The following is a 13,337-nucleotide window of genomic DNA, read 5'->3' as shown; positions in this document are numbered from 1 at the left end:
CAAATACAAAATACATACATACATATGTTAAACACAACCAAGCAAGAAATTATTTGACAACAAAACGCAACCCCTTTTAGAGAGATTGTATGTAAAGCTCTTCTCCACCGGGGGTGAGGTGAAGTCTCAAATAAATTTAAAATAAACCAAAACAAAACAAAAGAAAACAAACCAAACCAAATCGATTTGAATCCTTAAAAGGATCCCATTATGAGACAAAGCTAAAGGTACCAAAAGCGAAGCACAAACGAACGAACGTGTGAAGAGAGATCCATTTGGTCTTGTCAGTTTCGAACCAAGGTCGAAACCAAATTCAAAACATAAAATTAATATACATATATATATATATATATAAATATACATATATGAATATTAAACAATTAGTTCGTAAATATATTTCTGTGTTAAATGTTGTCATCGTACGCGTTGTAGTTATTACAAAACAAAAGAAGAAAAACATAAAACCAAACAAAATACAGACAAAATACAGACAAAACAAGGTTATATACTCGTAAAAATGACGAAAACAAAATTCCATTAGCTGAAGAATTCAGAAATCGATACGAAAATAGGGTTCTTTTCAAAAAAGCTCAACCGGCAGCAGCCAAAAGGCACAAAACACAAGACAAGATCGAGTTATATAACAATACATGCATATACATATATGTACTTATATTCATTTATATGTATAGTATATATGCAGACATAGTTAAAGAAAATGTAAAGAACAGAGGCAAACAAATGGAAGCGCTTAGTTGCATATTAAACAAAAAATAAACTCTAACAAATCATAAGAAAAGTTTAAAAACTCTTGTAAGGAATGCCACAAAAGACACGAAAAAACTGTAATAAATAAGTGTGTGCCTCCAGAAATCCGTTTCCCCCAGAAAAATGTTCGGAATGGCACCGAAATGGTTGGGGCGGGTAGTCAAAAATGTCTGGAATAAAAATATTTTATGCGCAGAATAGAAAACAAATAAAAAAAAACACAGAAAAGAATTAAGGAAACGGAAAAATCAAGGCAAAAACCCCTCCCCTGGATGGAAAAATTTCTTTCAAAAGCAAGCAGCAACAAAGTAAAGCGCTAAAAAAACCAAAACCAAACAAAAATATTAATTAAAAATAAAATACAAATATAAAATTTAATTGCATTAGTTAGATGGAGAACATTTGTTTTTTTTAATGGGAAAAGCGGAAAATGAATGATGAAAAATCAATGAAAAATCAGATGGTTGGTAAGATAGCTAAAGCTGATTTTAATTGGAAATTCGGATATCGTTATCGTTCAATAAAGAAACAGGCTTCAACTGATATGAGTAGTGACCTAATTCAAGCGAAGCCGTTCAGAAAATGGCTTACATACATACTCGTAGTATCAAAGACTATAAAATAGTTGTTTAATCGTAATTGTATAGTCTTTGATACTCGTACAAGTATTATATCCAAAAATTCTAGAAAAACAAATTTGTTTTCTTTTTTATGCTTTGATTTCGTGATAAGCACCTCTTCGGATAAGATTAGTTATGATAAACTGGATAAACATTATAGTAAGTGTGGGATAGATAGGGGAAAAAAGACACCATCTCTGTCTGCATTATTACACAATTTATTTTTATTTTGTTGCTTTTATCATATTTTGTGCAGAATTTGTTTTCTTTTTATAGCAGCATTTTGTATATTAAATATATTTTATTATTATGTTTATTTTTCTTTCATTTATTTTGTGGTTTTTTTTTCTCACTTATTTAGTTTCTTACAAAATTAGAATAGAGCAATTTAGTGCCACACACAATTGAACATTGAACAATTGCCTAAATATATATATATATATATATATATCTTTCTCAAAGGTACTTGCATCGGAATAATACATACAAATAAAGAGATAAAATATAATCAAAATATTAAAGAAAAAAAAAAGCAGGGAGAAGGGAAAAGACGGAAAACTCTGTTGGATTATTCGCTCTTTTTCGGCTTGGGATCAGAGACAACAACGTCAACAACAACAACAACAATGATCGGAATAAAGTATAATAATTATATAAAATAAAATGTGTAAGATCATAGGAGTAGGCAATATATAAATACATACATAGCAATTTAATAGGTTTTTCTTTTCGAATTGGTATACTCGTAAGAGAAAAATCTTTGGAATTGTTGGTTTTTTATCTTCTCGTTTGAAGTTAGGGTTGGTTTTGAAGGGGAAAAGGTTGGTGATGTGGGCTAAAGCCAGCCTTCTATATAATATTCTTTTTCTAGCTCTGTTCTGCGGTGTGCTAAGCCTTGTCGTCCTTGTCGTTGTCCTTTGATTTGATTTGCTTTGCGGCCTATTCGCTCTAGAAATCAATCCATGAAGCTGGGGCTCCTGGGGCTGTGCCTGGGCCTAAGTTAAGTTTTCTTTTTTGCAATAATTCGTTTTGCTTTTAATTATTGTTAATTGCACTGTTTGCCGCCACCAATTCGGGCACGATCGAGGAGCCGGCACTGCTCTGACTGACAGTCCGAGCATGATCCACATGATTCTGAGTGGGCGGAGGCACTGCTGTGCCTATCGTACCCGCGCCTCCTGCACTAGGGACCGCTTCGGGGCCGTCAGGCGAACCCTCGCCGGATCCGGATACTGGCTCCACAGTGGGAAAGACGGGCTGCTGCGTGCTTGATGCGCCCACTGGCGTCTGCACCATGGGTGTTGGTGGCGAACGATTCGCTGGCAGCTGATGAGCCGTTGCTCCCGTCATTTGCATGTGGTACCTGTAGACGCGACGCACAACCATTTCAATAGACTGTGAATTGGATTCTTTTAATTCAACTCAATTTCAACTCACTTGTAAATATTTTCAGTGCTCTCGACCACGCCCTGGGTCAGATTAAGGCTGCGCCCCTTGATGCCAGACTCTTTGGCTGGTGGGGACCACCAATTGAAGACGCGTCCCACAACGGGCACATGCCGCAGGATGCCCTCCTGCCAGAGTTTCTCCTCCGATTCGCGTTGCAGATCAGCGGTGACAGCTTCAATACCCTGAGAAATAACAGAACCTCAAACTTGTGACTATCCAACTTAGGGCATATTGGGATATTAAGGATATACCTTCTTGACAATCTCCGACATGGTGTCCAACACTCGCGAGTTCTCCTGGACACTCTTGCCCACAGTGACAACCAAATCTAGCAGTTCCTCCACCTCGGTCTCGTGCGTGACCATGCCAAAGCGCACACAAATGAGTCCGTCCGTGCCCTCGCCCAGCGAAAAGGCATTGTCCGTTGACTTCAGAGCCTCGACCAAATCAATGTTGAGCTTGTTCAGCTCGGTTTTGGCCTGATCCGTCAGCAGAGACTCCCAGCTCTCGGGCACAAACCGAACACCGCCCATGCCCGCCCATTCAGGCAGAGGGACGAGACGCAGCACCTCGCTGCGTTCCACCAGGTAAATAAATCGGGCCTTGTGCTTGATGGTCGCCCGCAAAATGTCCACATGAGCCTCCAAGCTCTGGGCGAAGCTCTCCAGATTCTCAGAGCTGGGCGGCTGCTCTCCGAGGCCCAGTTCCAGGGGGCAATAGCGAATGCAGCTGCCATGTGTGGAGTGCTCAATCACTTCAAAATCAAACTATAGTGAAAAGGGGGAGCAGGCATGGGAACAGGAGTGAGCATTGATTCAATGAGTACAACGAGTAGCTACTGTTGGCTGTTACTCACATTGGGGCAGTCACGCTGCAAGATCTGGCCCAGCCAGGAGTTGAGCCGATCAAAGTAGGAAGCATTGTTGATCTTCTCTAGGGGCTTGAGGCCCCCTGTCTCACGTTCGGCTGCCTCGAGGTTGCCGGAAATTGGAATGGTTGTGCTGCCATCAAATTGATAGGCCACCACGGGTGCAGCCGCATCAAATAATGTGTTGACATCGAATGGGCTCTGGATAATGTCCGACAGGGAGGCACCAGTCTGTGCCCCAGGCGTGTGACTCTGTTTTGGGACATAAAAAGGTGCGTTTCAGTTGAAGAATACCCAAAGATATCTCTCTGCTTACCAGCACACGAATACCCTCGCATTTGGAGGCAATTTCGAATAGAATACTGCATGTCTGAAATGCCACATGGAGGCGCTCGGCAATTGCTTTCCTGCCCAGCGCCTGCAGGCTGGTCCACAGCGACAGCGAGTTCAAGCGTCGCGACAGAATCGGATCGGATTCGAAGGCACTCAGGGCACTGTTAAGTAGTGGACGATGCAACAGTACAATCGGCAGACTGGGAACGCCCAGCCAGCTGCCCAGATTCAGTGCCATCGAGTGCAGGACATCGTCGACATGGCCCTGGCTCTGGCTCTGGGCACACACGAGTGCGGCCAGGCCATGGCCACTGGCATGAAGCCACATGTTGTGCGGCTTGCACACATCCCGCAGCCGCTGCAGGTTGTCCACGTAGCCACATAGCGATGCCCCAATGTCGGCCACCACCAGCAGTGGTGTCCTACTGGCCGACAAATCCAACTGGATTTGCTTCTGCAATTGGTTCAGGTCCATGGTGCCGTACTGACTGTGCTCGGGTATGATTTTGATGGCGTCCACTGGGATGCCCAGCTGGCGGCAAGCATACTGAAGCCTCACCGGTGTCGTATTCTCGGAGATGTAGAAGCAGGGCTGGGCCAGGGCCGGAATGCCGCCCTCTAGATAGCCGGGGCATCGGGCGACGATGGCCAGGCGCACGGTGCGAAGAATGGCATCAGCATTATCCGCATGAAAGCTACTGGCCGGATTGTTAAAGTGGAACAGCGTGCCCAGCCAGCGGGTGGCATCGCCGGATATGCTATTGGTCACACGCAGCAGATGCTGCCTGTCCAGATGCGATAGATACGCCACAATGCTGTGAGAGATTAGGGCCAGATGGGAGACATCGTCGAGGGCCGGCAGGGGGAATTCGGGATCATCATCGCTGTCCGTGTAGGACACCAGTTGTTCCAGCGACTTCAGTATGTCTGAGGGCACACGATGCTCAGGACGCAGCTGGGTGAACGGCAGTTGATCCAAATCCTCAGCCTCCGCTTCCGGATCGGGCTCCTCCTCGACATCATTGGCGCTGGCTCCATTCGGGCTGTCGCCACCCGCACCCGCACCCGGCACTGTCTTTACATTCTCCAGTCTCTGCAGGACCTGGGACGATCTCAGCTCCAGCTCGGCCAATCCCGAACGAATCTGCACGACGCATCCATCAATGCAAAACAAGAGAAAAATAACGCAAATGTAAATAAGAACCGATAACAGGGGCCGTCGTCGCCCTGCGTTGACGTGTCTTCCGTCGTCGTCAGCAAATCGAAGAGGCGAGCGGAGAAAAACACACAGAGAGAATCGTGGGGGAAAGAACTACTCACACTGGAGGCGGCTATTTCGGCCACCGCTGGCGTCGATGGGCCTGAGGATGGGGGCTCTTGAGTAGCTGGTAGCGTTGTCGGCTCGTCATCAACTCTACCAGCCGCTGACATGGTTCTGAATCGCTTATTTTACTTATCTCTTTGATGCGATTCTAATTTTTGGTAATTGTTTTCTTCTGCAAGTGTGCTGCTCAGTGTGACCGCGGATTTATCTATAAAATATACCGCCTGACCCTTAGAAATATACCAAAATATACCTTCTATTTTCAAAATATACCGGAAATATACTGATGGACACGACAAGCTGTGTTGATATTCCTCGATTTTGATATTCGGTCTAATATTACTAGCTAGTTAGCCTTCATAGCGCTAAACCAATAATTTTTTCCAATTCATCAATAAATTTTGTACAAGACTGGCTAGTTTTCAGAACTCTTTTTTATTGGATTGTTTACATAATAAAGTTGAAACGCAAATTCATTGTGGCTTCGTTAACTTGGAACTAGCGCATCACCATTTCGATGCATTATCCCACCTATCGAAATTTTGTCAAGCCACCTCTAGTTTTGAGCGAGCGCGCATTTTTTAATTTCACTTTTAACAAGAAATAATTGGATATTGGTGGTGTTTGGCCGCATGCCAATTGCCAGAAGAGAGCAGCTTAATGCGAATTTGAAGTTAGCCAACAGATGTTGTCATGTTTGCATTAAATAAAATGCAACTTTTGGCTGGATTATTTTATGTGAGTCTGGAGTAGAACATGTAATGTCTTTTTTCTTCCCTGTGTTTGCGTTGCATTGCACATTTGCACATTGCACACTGCACACACATACATCGAATATATGTACTCATGTGCATAAGTTTAACTGTGTGAGTGGTTTGCCTGCAGCTTTTCACTTTATTCATGCATAAACTTTCCACAGAAGAAAGTTTCGCGTAGCAAAAAGTTGCCACGGGATTTGCTGCTAACTTGGGCTGGCTGCCCTGCCATCCCATCCCCCCCCACCGCTCCGCTATCCACCTCTTTGGACACATGCAAATAACATATCGATGCTGCTTTTTCAAATAAACCCAAAACCGATCCCCCGCTCTTTGTCCCAAACCGCCCTTTTCGTGGCTTTTGGCCATCGTCGGCGTCGTCTGTTGTCCTAGGGGGGATTTAGTGGCATTGCCGGAACGTGCTGCTGCACATGCATCAATTTGGGGCCAGCACACAGCACAGCTGCAGCTGCACTCTATATATGTATGTAGTACCCCTCCGCTAGAAAGGAAATACCGTTAAAGCCACAAAAACCGGCATCACACAGACAAATATACGCAGATTCACGCACATATGTACATATGTACATACATATATGTACACACATCAAGATGTAACAAAATAATGAATAAAAAAAAACGAGAGAAAAAGCCTAGCTGCGGGTCTGAAGCTTTACACATCCCTATCCTTCCCATTTTTTACATACATACGTATCATCTGATTTTGATAGAATCTATAGTATGTAGCTGTGCCATGAAATTACGGCTTTTGGTTGAATTACCCACCCACCCATTCATTCACATTCGTTTCACTCCGTTTAAATCCCGTTCTGCATGAGTCGTCTCACACGTGTATATTAAATAATTCAATGATATTTATTCGAGTGCTCATTCTAATTTATTCTCACTCATTTATTTTGGGCATGCAGAATTCATATGCCAAATCATATTTGAAAAATCTAAGAGTTTTTAATGACGAAGAATGGCAGAAATAATATCATTCATATGAATGCTAAATAGCTGTACTTATGAAAGTACATATAAACAGATATTGCATAGTTTTAATCATACTAAATCTATACACTGATAGAAAAAAGGAATAGTAAAAATAACTAAAATCATATTTGAATTTTAAATGCCATTTTTAAATACAAACCTAGTCAAATTTAATAGAATTCACGTTGATTCAAATATAAATGTATTAAAAATGCTTTTTTAATACGGTCATATTTAATCTAAATACAAAACACTTCAAAATAACATATAATATATTAAATTTGTAGTTTAATATGTTTCATATTTAAATTGAATATTATTATGACTTGATTTCAAAATTTTTCTTATAAAATCCAAAGGAAAACTTTTTATTTTAAATATTCCATATTAAATGAAATCAAATATTTTTTTGTATTTATTTTAACTATGTTTATATTATATTTTTATTTATGTCCCTCGAATTCCCACTGGTTCCAGCAGCTGCCGCCTTGAATACACAGTTAAATTATCTTAGCGCAGGGGCATAATCACAACCAATGCAGTCCTACTCATGTTTGAAAATGAAACATATTAAATTTGAATATGAAACATATTAAATTTAAATATGAAACATATTAAATTTAAATATGAAACATATTAAATTTAAGTATGAAATATATTAAATTTAAATATTTCTATATTAATATATTCATTTAAGTGAAAAATATTTAATTTTAATACAACCACTCTTGGATGAAAATCAATGGCATAAATATTAAAATCTAAGTGAAAATATTAAAATTTCAGGGCTTTTTTCGATCGGTATACTAATCTTCCAAACAACTTCTGAGCTTTGAGTTGGAGCTACTTTTACTGTCTGTGGACAGCACATATTTATTTGTCTGCGATGCGTATGTATGTGAATCTAGTCAATAAAATAATTCAACTCGTACTCCAACTGCATAAACAGTTGATGCGGGATTTACAAATCATTATTTGACCAAAATGTAGCCCTGCATTTCATTTTCTGTTGATTAAAAAGCCGCAAAATTAAATTTTCGTAACATAAATCGTCTGCCCTCTTGCATTCTACGCATCCCTTCTACCACCACTTTTCCCATCCGCCTATTGCCATATTTTATATAAATTTGCTTTTGCAATTTCGACTGCAAAATACATAATTGCAAAATGTAGGCTGGGGCTGGCATAAATTTCCTTAACATAATTCATTATTTTTATTTATACTTTTTTTTTTGTCTCTCTCTCCCCCTACTTCAGAGCAAGTTTTTATTACATAAATGACGTACACACGCAGTGTTTGGCAGGATGCCTGCACTGAATGAATGGGAGGGAGTCCCTCACTCACAGGTGTAACATGTATGCCAAGGTGCCAAAGCACAAAAAAGCAGAAAAAAAGAACCAACTCAAGGCCAAACCACTTGACTAGAAAGAGATGCCATGAGACAGTCAGACAGGCGGAGATGATGGGGCAAGAGGCAATGGCAATGGCTCGCAGGTGTGTGCGGTTCAGGTGTGCGTGGGAATCACCAGAAGCGACCCCCACGCAGAGGTGCAAAGTAGTTGCCACTTAAAAGGCGCAAAACCAAAACCAAAAAAAAAAAAAAACTTCAAACAAACAGCAGCCAAAAAGCTTTGAAGGGGTTTTCTCTTTGGTGTGGCATCTCTCTGAATGCCAAATGGTTCTGCTTCTGGTTCTGGAGAGGGGCGGCGACCCACTGTACGAGTACATATATGCAGATATGCGCCAGGTATGTTGCTTTGGGCCATTGACAGTAAATCTGTTCAAGTTGACTTGGCAGAAAGTATGCAAACAAAAAAAAAAAAGCCGAGCCCGAAAAAAACTACACACTTGCAGTTTTACACTGAAAAAGAAAGAAAGAAAAAATAAGAAACGCGAATGATTCCAAACATGCACAAACGTGTTAGAAACAAGATACGAGTACGAGTGCGAGCTTGTAGAAGAAGTGGGCCAGGACTGGAGTCGTCTGGATAGCTCACAGATATCAGTCGAATCATCCAGTCGTATCGTTGGAACATTACAAAATATGGAAAAGTTCGCTGCTTTCCCAGACAGGATTGCACTCCGAAGAAAACGCGTGAGAATTTAAAGAATTTCGACTTGTTAGAAGGCAATCTCCTTTGGAGCGTGTTGGAAACGTTGTTGCTCGGGAACTTACCTTTTTTCCAACTCTGTAGTTCAAAACGGACCTCTTTGTTAATTAGTGCTGAGTGCTGAGGGCGTAGGTCAGATGCACACACAAACCATCTAGAAAATTATCGTCTTGGACTGCTTTCTTGTCAACTAAAGATGCAGCAGTCCCGATATGACGTCCAGCAAGCTAAGTCCAGCCACAATATACCCATAAGGATAATTTGCTGCAGTTAGGTTGTACACTGAGTGTACACAGGCTGCGATTAGTAATAGATCGGAAATAATTTCGTCATAATCCATTTTACTATAGTCAGAATTTATGCGCAAAACCTTTGGACAATAGATAAAACTGTAAATTTGTAATGTTCACTGACTAGAAAGCCGAATACAATTAATTAAAATTTGATAGTCTCCGCCCAGGTTATGACAAGTCCCTGACACATTCGACAGACATGCCAAGGAGCACTTATCTATCCGATGATAAAGGTCCTAAATGAATGTTCCATTTTGCGTAACTTATTGGAGGTATTGGATTGGGAAAATTTAATGATTTGTTGTACTTTAGATAAAACCTCTACGATTGCAATGGACCCCGAATAGGCCCAGACCACTGGCAGTGCATTGTCGCATGCTCTTGTCAAAAGCAATGCAGTGTCTAACTAAGGCGATGGTCCAGCGCCTGTCCAGATAACTTCATGTCGGGTAAACTGGTCCCCAAGTCATGTTGTTGCTCCCTCCTGACCACAACATTCCTTTGACCCCTGGCTACGTCACTCTCGAATGCCACTCTCATTGGACTTAATGTCAGACTTAATGTAATTAATGTCAGTTATTACTTCTTCTCATCTCCTTTTCGTCTTCTTAGTTTTCGCTGCAAAAAATTCTTCAAAATTCTTCTTCTTCTTCAAGTTTACATTTTTTGGCATGTTTGCCAGCGAATGGGCCGCATATCTACATAGACATATGGTTGAGATGAATGCATTATACTTTTGGCTATTAATATTTTGAGTACTAAGCTCAAGAATTATTCGTGAATTAATCGTTTAAATATCTTAGAGTGAAAACCTTGTTGTATCTTGACTTTAGCTGCTTATTGGCGGCTCTCGCATTCCCAGTGTTCTATTAAATGTCAAACTGGACTGGTCTCTCCTCGTGTCCTCGTGTGTCTCGCTTTGAACTGGTTTAATCCACTGCAGTTGGGTGAATTTTAAGCAGGCATGTCAGAACGGGTATTATTTTGGCATTCATAGTAAAGTGAGAGGGAGCCTTGTCCCTTGTCCTGTCCCGCTGTCAACTGCGTTCAACTCGATTTGATTTTTATTTTGTACGTTGTTTTGTGGCTCGGCTCACTGATTTATTTAAAAGATTTTCAATATTTAATTGCTTTACGCTCGAGAACCCGGGGGGAGCCCCTTGTGCGGGTGTGTATGTTTCCGGTTCATTCCGGTCGGTCATTTTTTTTTGTTTTCAGAATTTGCACGTTATTTATTATTTATTTGTTGTCCATTATTAAAGATTTGAGTTAAAGCTTAATACTCAGCATTTACATATATTTAATTATTATTTTTTTAATTTAGTTTTTCTTTATGTTTTCTCTGTGTTTTTTTTTTTTGTTCTCTTCCCGCTCTTTCCCGTGTGTGTGTTTTTTATTCGCATTTCGGTTGTACTTTTTGTGCTCTTGTTCGCCCCCACTTCGAAAATGCCTTTGAACTAAATTGCTCTCTCTCTACCCCCCTCTCTCTCGGTCTAAGTCTTCCTTATATGTACATATGTATGTGTGTGTGTCTACCTAAATTGTATGCAGTTGTTGTTGCTGCTGCTGCTGCTACTGCTGCTACTTCTGTGGCTGCTCTCTGGCATCATTGCCATCATCATCATCATCATCGCCATCATCGTCATCATCGTCGTCGCGGGCGCTTGGCAACCCTGACCTGAATTTAACTCTAAAATTTGTGCGCGCTCTAGAATTTCTCTTTCTCTTTTTCTATTTTTTTTTTTCAGCTTCCTCTGCTGTTCCTCTGTTTTGATACCCTTCGAATGATACCTTTCGAGCCAGGCTCAGAACAAATCTCTTAGCCTTTTGCGCTGCATCCTACAATCGTACAAAGTGCAGCTCAGTAAGATAAATATTACCCACCAATATCCAGTAGCTGTAATAGATAGAATTTCTCAGAGAAAATCTATGCGGAAAATGATTGCTTGAGCTGCTTAACTATAAAAATTGCTCTTTCCAGGTGAAGACATACTATAATTTTATTCTACTTTATTGTATACATACATACATACATATGTACACACAACTACATCTACAGCTTAGGTTTCCGCATAATCCAACTAAGTTTTAATTTAGTTTTAATATAAATAGTTTGCACAAATCATCAATGGATGATAGATGATGATGGATGATGATGGACAAAGTTCTTCAGCACCGTGTGATAATTCTAGTTAGATTCTAGATACCTTGATACTTTTTTGCTGTAAGATTTTATACCATTTCTATGTACGATCATAGGGTATACGAATGTTCGACGGTCTGAGCTCCCTTACTTGCCTGTTTGTTGCTTTTTTCGTGGGGCAAATCAGTGAGCGAGTCGCACACACACACACACATGCACCCCCACACAGCCAGCCAGCGAAAGCCATGCCCACATGTGTGTGAGTGTTAATTTAATATTTGTTTGTGCCGCAAAACGAAGAGTGCAAAAAAAAAAAGTAAATTTAAATTTTTCAAGTTAGTTGCACTTTGTAAACCGTGCGTGATGCGCACGGGATTAGTTTTGGGTAAGGGATCGGAGCGTGGCCAGGTAGGAATGGAATGGTGGGAAAAATGCAGAGCCACTGCAAAAGAAATTCCATTTGAAATTAATCATACCTAATATCACAAAGGAATACCAGGCACTGTGTGTGTTAGCCGTACAGAAAAAGCTTTCAATCACGACCAGCAAGTAGTTCAATCTCATGGCTGGGCCCGGGAAATTCTACCCGTGTGATCAAATCTGTCATAGAACTTCCCGCAAGTAACTTAAATGCAGCTTAAACCACAAAAAGTTCTGGCAGTTCTGGCATTTATGCCTTGGCCTTGCCTTGCACTGCGTCTGTCTTTCGCTGGCAGTTGCCATTCCCATTGGCCCGTCAGGTATGCCAGAGCTTGTTGTGTGTGGTGGAGGAGTTATGTTTGTAACTGCCATACACACACACACAATGTCCTTCTTGCCTTGTCCCTAGGCTAGCTAGCTAGTGGTGGGGGAGGGGGTGGGTGAACCGAGTCAGTTGGTTAAGGGCCCTGTCAACTGGCATACGAAACCAATTTCCTTTTTATGGCAAATGAAATGAAAATTTGAAATGACCACAAAACCAGACAGACCAAAGCACAGGACTATAGAGCGTGATAGAGATAGAAGTGAAGAGAGAGAAAATCAGGGAATGATTGCGAAGACAAGGAAGGGGTCTTGGGTGCGGGGGAACAGGAAATGGCCACTCGGACATGATGCAACAATGTACGAGGCAATGCCAACTCGGCGTCTGCCCGTATGACAGTCACTTAAAATTCTCTTCCATCGATAGTCTTCTCTAATGTAAGTTCCAGCTGTGTGGATCGTGAGAGCGAGTGCGAGCCACGGCACGCTCTCAGAGCGCTAACAGTCTGTTATTCTGTGCTGTTATTCTGAACTGTTACTCTGTGCTGTTAACAGCGCTGTTGCCCTGCACGCTACATGTTCAGATATTTTTGATTATCCTTTAAAGAATCTTCATATATCCATCTCTGGAAATCAATGCCAATTAGTTGTGCGGTGCGTATGACAATCACTTGAAATTCTCTTCCATCGATAGTCTCCTCTAATGTAAGCTCTAGCTGTGTTGATCGTGAGAGCGAGTGCGAGCCACGCCACGCTCTCAGAGCGCTAACAGTCTGTTATTCTGGGCTGTTACTCTGTGCTGTTAACAGCGCTGTTGCCCTGCACACTACATGTTCAGATATTTTTGATTATCCTTTAAAGAATCTTCAGATATCCATCTCTGGAAATCAATGGCAATTAGTTGTGCGGTGCTTGCACGGATTGGATGGTTGGCA

At 41.3% G+C, this 13,337-nt stretch overlaps 1 protein-coding gene across 1 annotated transcript; it reads right to left on the bottom strand.

Annotated features, from left to right (window-relative positions):
- Nucleotides 1–1,704: 1,704 nt before the first annotated feature.
- On the bottom strand, nucleotides 1,705–5,557 carry LOC111082266 (pyridoxal-dependent decarboxylase domain-containing protein 1). The gene is made up of 6 exons (XM_022378443.2): nucleotides 5,359–5,557; nucleotides 4,022–5,182; nucleotides 3,694–3,957; nucleotides 3,089–3,604; nucleotides 2,826–3,019; nucleotides 1,705–2,751 (listed from the first exon to the last, which is right to left on the bottom strand). The coding sequence occupies exons 1-6, from the start codon at nucleotides 5,467–5,469 to the stop codon at nucleotides 2,424–2,426; spliced, it is 2,574 nt and encodes an 857-aa protein (XP_022234135.2). The 5' UTR covers nucleotides 5,470–5,557; the 3' UTR covers nucleotides 1,705–2,423.
- Between the last annotated feature and the right edge of the window lie 7,780 nt (nucleotides 5,558–13,337).

Source organism: Drosophila obscura, unplaced genomic scaffold (assembly GCF_018151105.1).
Source record: "Drosophila obscura isolate BZ-5 IFL unplaced genomic scaffold, ASM1815110v1 contig_73, whole genome shotgun sequence".
Taxonomy (NCBI): domain Eukaryota; kingdom Metazoa; phylum Arthropoda; class Insecta; order Diptera; family Drosophilidae; genus Drosophila; species Drosophila obscura.
This window is presented reverse-complemented; position numbering and strand designations above follow the sequence as displayed.